This window comes from Pteropus vampyrus, unplaced genomic scaffold (assembly GCF_000151845.1).
Source record: "Pteropus vampyrus isolate Shadow unplaced genomic scaffold, Pvam_2.0 Scaffold138, whole genome shotgun sequence".
In the NCBI taxonomy this organism is placed as follows: Eukaryota; Metazoa; Chordata; class Mammalia; order Chiroptera; family Pteropodidae; genus Pteropus; species Pteropus vampyrus.
The window spans coordinates 248,998-254,464 of NW_011888919.1; the positions used below are offsets into that span (position 1 = coordinate 248,998).

Sequence of the window (5,467 nt, forward strand, 5' to 3'; positions counted from 1 at the left end):
TGACATCCTACACTAACCACCCCTCCCAGGGGGAGCTGGCCAGGGCTTTCCACAGCTCAGCTCTGACACTGTCCCTCCCTGTCTTGAAGCTGCCATGGCTCCCTAGGACGCTTGAGAGGAAACCCAGGTCCTCACCAAGGCCTAAAACTTTGGCAAGAGTTGCCTCCTGCTGACACCATCTCTAGCTACAACCTCCAGGTCTCAGGTCAGACATCTCCTCCAGGAAGCCCTCCTTGACCTGCAGGCTATCTGGGGACGGGTCAGTATCCCTCACTGGACTATGAGCTCTCGGAAGGTGGAGTTGGGGCTATTGTCACTACTGTGTCCTCAGCCATGCCCAGTACAGGGCTGGACACAGGGCAGGGCCTCAGGGTGACAGATAAGACTCATAAATATAGATCGTTCTGTAAGCCCTGTGATAGTCATAAATATGCTCACACTCAGATGACCCTGTCCCTCAAACTTAGGTGCAACCATAAACACAGTCCCCAACAGTCCTGTACGTGTCACCAACATCTTTCCAAACTTGCAAGCGCTGCTGACAACTCGGATGTTTTTGGTGTAAAGCAAACCTCGTGTAGGAAAATCTCATTTATGGGAAAGTTAACTTCACAGTCAGTCAACATCTTAGAGCTTAAAGGAACTAAAGGGTAACATCCAACACCCTCCCTCCCCAACGTGGAGTGGAATTTTCCATTGGAGAGAGGGTTAGAGGAATGTGGGCTGGAGTCCAGCTCAACCACTTACAGCTGTGTGACCTAGAACAACTCAATCTCTCTGTGCTGTGCCTCAGCTTCCTCTGTAGAGCGGAGAGAGTAATAGTTCTTGCCTTGTGGGACTGTGGTTAGGATTCAATCAATTTATGCACGTAGAGACATGGCACATGTAAATGCCTATTAAACGTGCATTGTTATCGTCTACCAAAGCCTGGTTCTATCTGTCACCCACGGGCACCCACCTCCACTCAGCAGCCGGAGGGGTCTTTCTAAAGTTCAAATCTGGGGACCTGGGTATTCTTAGGGAGCCAAGTCTTGCTGCCTCAGTTTAGACTGATTCGCTTTACAAAAACTAGCTTTGCACAACCCTATCGAGAGTGGTTTTTGTATAAATGAATCAGCTGTTTACAGTGTATCGTGTGTCCCCTGATCAGGCATCCTTTGGGGGCCCTTGGAATTACCGATCTCAGACGTATCCGCAAGCGAGGAGGAAGATGAGGAGGAGGAGGAAGAAGAGGGAACGGAAGGCGGGGTGGGGGGCCCGGGAATCCGGGCCCGCAGCCCCAGTTGCTCCAGCACCTCGGAGTGGTCCCCAGGATGGATGTAGTCGAAGACGCTGCTGCCCGTCAGCTCCACCTGCCGGCGAAGGAGGGGAATGCAGGGCCGGGTCAGGTGCGGGCAGTCGTTCCCCGCACCACGTTCAGGTTCGCTGGTCCACGTGCAGGAGCACCTCATGCGGGTCTTGTGTTTTCATTTTTAAAGGAGGATGCAATCCTAGGCTCTTCCTGTGCTCTCCGACTTTAAAGCCGGTGATTATTAACGACTTTCTGTCCCTGCCTACTCTATTAAGACGCTGCCTAGGGGGTTGGGGCGGACGGCGTGTCAAAGCCTCCAACTTACAGCAAACAGCTGCGCCCCGATGCGAACCACAGGATGTCCCAGCAGGCATGGAACTCAAGGTACAAACAGTGGAATGGCTTTCAAACTCTTTAAAGAGTTACGTCCTTTTAATCAGACTTTGACCTTCAGTTCACGCCCCACCAAACCTCTCAGAGCAGTCCCCTTCTCCCCATATCTCCCCCAAACCCCCATCTTCTCCCTGCTGTGTTCCTGCCCCAGCGTCCTCACTGGGCTTCTGGCCTTCGGGGCCCCCTCAAATAGCCTTCCATTAGTTACTCATCTGACCACGGCCCTCCACCCAAGGCTCCCACTACCCCTGGGCTTGGGGTCACACGCTTCCCTCCATCCCTGGTCCCTCCGAACTCCCCGCACGAGCGCCGAGCCTTTCCTCAGTTCTTCCTCCTGCCCTTCCTCCTCCTGTGCACATTCCCCTCCTCCAGCAACCTCCGGCAACTCACTGAAAAGCCGCTCACAGAGGCCAAATACCAACACACTGAATTTTCTAAATTTACCATGTGCCAAAATCTTTCTAAAAATGATCATAGTTGATAGCAATTTGTATTGGATGGACTGGCAAGGCCTAAGCTGCCACGAGGAGCCACGAGTCCAGGGAAGCGGGCTTTTGGCTTCCCCCCGCCCTCCTTTTCCGGCTGCAGGAGCTGGGGTGGAGACGGCAGGCTGAGAGAAAGACAAAACAAGCCAGCTGACGAAAACGCCACAGAGGACCTCCCAAAGCTGGCAAAACCCAGGCTCTTCCGATACAAATTGCTGTAGCCCTTCAGAATGAAGAAGAAACAGGCTTTGGTAAATACGGTGCGTCTGGCCACCACTCATTGGCAAACTGATCCTTCGACTAGTTTGGTTTCAAATTGAACCGTGAATTTGATAACCCTCTGCCTATGAGGAACCATGTGGGGGTGCCGTGTGGGGTTCCGAGGAATGCACTTTGGGAACCACAGATTCAGTCCATGTTCTCATGCTGGGATGGTGAGGCCAGGACGGAGGAAGGGCATGGGTGGGCTGCCACGAGAGAAGGCAGCTGAGCCAGTGCAGGTGGCCTGCTGCGGCCCCTTACCTGTGAGAGACCCAGATAAATGGAGACCGTCTCTGAGATGTAGAGGAACTTGCCCTCCTGGTTCAAGGCAAACACGAAGCCATCCAGGGACTAGAGGGGGAAAGACAAAGGAGGCAGGAGAGGAGGGCCTGGCACCTGTTAGAGGCTCTGAAATCTGATCTCTGCCTAGGATGGTTTATTCTGGGGTGGGGGTGGGGGACGGGGGTTTGGTGGTGCTAGGAAGGGGCTGGCAGAAAGGGGAGCCCCAGCATTCCGCTTTCCAGACCTGATGCTCCCTATGGGAAGGATGAAGGAGAAAAGGGTGCTGTCTCCAGGCATGGCCGCCAGGTGGCAGCAAGGAGCAGCAGGCAGGGGAGGGGCCTCACCTGCAAGATGTGTCCACCCAGGTGCTGCTCGAAGACTTCGGAGACCAGCGCCACCGGGCCCCTGCGGCCTGGGGCTGGGGGCAGAGAGAGGGGTGAGGCTGGGGCCTGTGATCCTGATGACCTTGGCCTCAGAAGGCCGGCCCCCAGGGAACCAGGCTGCAAATCTCTCTTCCCCGGAGTCCTGTAGCCATCTTGGGGTATTGTGGGACCCTGAGCTCTGTGGGGGAGAGACCCTGGATGTGGGGAGGAGTGAGGGGACCGAGGTGGGCCAGACAGACCTAGAGATTTAGACACATAGAGAGACACGAGGTGATGCAGAAAGGGATCCGTTCACTCGTCCATCCATCCATCCAGCCAGCCAGAACTCTCCCCGAGCTCTGACTGCACAGAAGGCTCTTTGCTGGTTAGTGTTAAGGACATGGAGGTGGCCCGGACAGCCCGGTCCTGCCCCTAAGGGGCACCCAGGCCAGGGACACAAAGACAAGTAAAAAACTCACCAATATAGAATTATCATTGGTGGCCAGTGCTATGAAGAATCGAATAAGTGGTGTGAAAGGAACGGAATGTGAAGCAGAATGGGGTGAGGCCTGTTAGAAAAGGTTGTGTCTGAGCTCAGACCCGAAGGATGAGAAGGAGGCACAGTGGAGACTGAAAATAAGAGAGAGAAAGACAGAGAGAGACAAAGACAAAGAGAGACACACAGAGAGATCCAGAGAGACAGACGCGCACACACAGGGACACAGATAGAGATGGAGAGAGACAGACAGAGTGAGACAGGGAGACACAGAGAAACAGAGACAGAGACAGACAAAGACACAGAGAGACAAACAGATAGACAGAGAGATATAGAGGAATAAAGAAAGAGATATGGACATTACAACTTAACAACAAAAAGGACAAACGACTCAATTCAAAGATGGGCAAAGGACATAAATAGAAATTTTGCAAACAAGATATACAAGTGACTGATAAGCACCTGAAAAAAGTGCCTGAAATTATTAGTCATTAGCAAAATGAAATCAAAATCAGAATGAGAGACCACTTCATACCCACTAGGACGGCTAGAAAAAATAAAACAAGCGTTGGTGAGGACGCAGAGAAATTGGGGCCCCAGGGCATTGCGAGGGGGACCGTAAATGGAGCAGCCACTCTGGAAAACTGTGTGGCGGTTTGTCGACAGGGTAAACACAGAATTACCATCTGACCCGGCCTTTCCACCCGCAGGCATACACCCAGAAGAATCGAAAATGTGCTCTAACAAAAACTGTACCCGAATGTTTACGACAAGCGTTATTCCTAGCTGCCAAAAGTGGAAGCGACCCACATGCCCATAAGCTGACGAATGGATAAATAAAATGTGCTATATTCAGACAATGGAATATTATTCAGCAATAAAAACGGATGAAGCACTGACACACGCTACTACATGGATGAACTCTGAACACACCATGCTGTGTCAAGGAAGCCAGACATAAGGGGCCGTGTGCTGCAGGATTCTGCTGATACGCAATGTCCAGTATAGACAAATCTACAGACACGGGATGCAGATCCGCGGCTACCAGGGGCTGGAGTAGGGGCAGGGAGGACAGAGAGTGACTGCTAATGGGTACAGGATTTTTCGGTGGCGATGGAAAATTTCTGGAACTAGATGGTCGCCCAACACTGTGAATGTACAAAGTGCCACTGAACTGTATACTTTAAAATGGTGAATTTCGTGTTACACAAATTTTACCTCAATAAAAACATTTTTTATAGAAGAGATAGAGACAGAGACCTAGACATAGAAATTGAGACAGATAGACAGAGCCATAAAAAGATGGGGAGATAGAGGAAAAGAGATGCAGACAGATACAGAGAAAGTGGCAGAAAGGTCAAGGTGACAAATGAGACAGAGGCAGAGAGACAAGGCCCCCTGGCCCAGCCCCCCATCAGGGGCTGAGGGCTCTAGACTCCCATGCTGGGTGTGAACAGAGGTCATGGACCCTGTTCCCACTCAGGATCCCGTCCCTGAACCTGCAGAGGACGACCCCCCACAAGGGGCCCCGTGCCTAGGCTGCGGAGCCGGACGAAGGATTCAGTGATTTTGAGGGTCCCCAAGCACCTGGCTCCTGCAGGGCTAAGGGGCCAGGTCTGGTGTCCGTCCGGCGGTAGGGCTGTCCCTCCGTGGCTGCGTGCTCTGGGACCCCAGTTTCCTCCTCTGTGGGTTGGCTCGCTCAGAGCACGACCCTCACAGGCTGGTTGAGCATTCTGTTAGTTTAAGCGACTTCTAGAAAGGGCCAAGCACGGCCTGGCCCACAGCAGGTGCTCCGAAACACGGAACCAGAATGAGCATTAATAGCGTGATCGCTATTATTTCCAGACCATCGAAACACCAGGCAGCGAAACTCCGCCCCTCCCCCAATCAGGGCGCA

General features: G+C 52.7%; 1 protein-coding gene across 3 annotated transcripts in view; it reads right to left on the bottom strand.

The window, feature by feature from the left end:
* NPAS1 (neuronal PAS domain protein 1) overlaps positions 1-5,467 on the bottom strand; it is a 16,329-nt gene that overhangs the window by 4,269 nt on the left and 6,593 nt on the right. For 2 of the 3 annotated variants that reach the window (XM_023535337.1, XM_023535336.1), the window contains exons 3-5: positions 3,057-3,130; positions 2,692-2,781; positions 1,178-1,352 (exon numbers count right to left, since the gene is read on the bottom strand). In XM_023535337.1, the coding sequence (XP_023391105.1) occupies positions 1,178-1,352; positions 2,692-2,781; positions 3,057-3,130 (339 nt within the window). Of the gene's footprint in view, positions 1-1,177; positions 1,353-2,691; positions 2,782-3,056; positions 3,274-5,467 lie in introns of all 3 variants that reach the window. The other variant, XM_023535338.1, reaches the window with a different exon arrangement.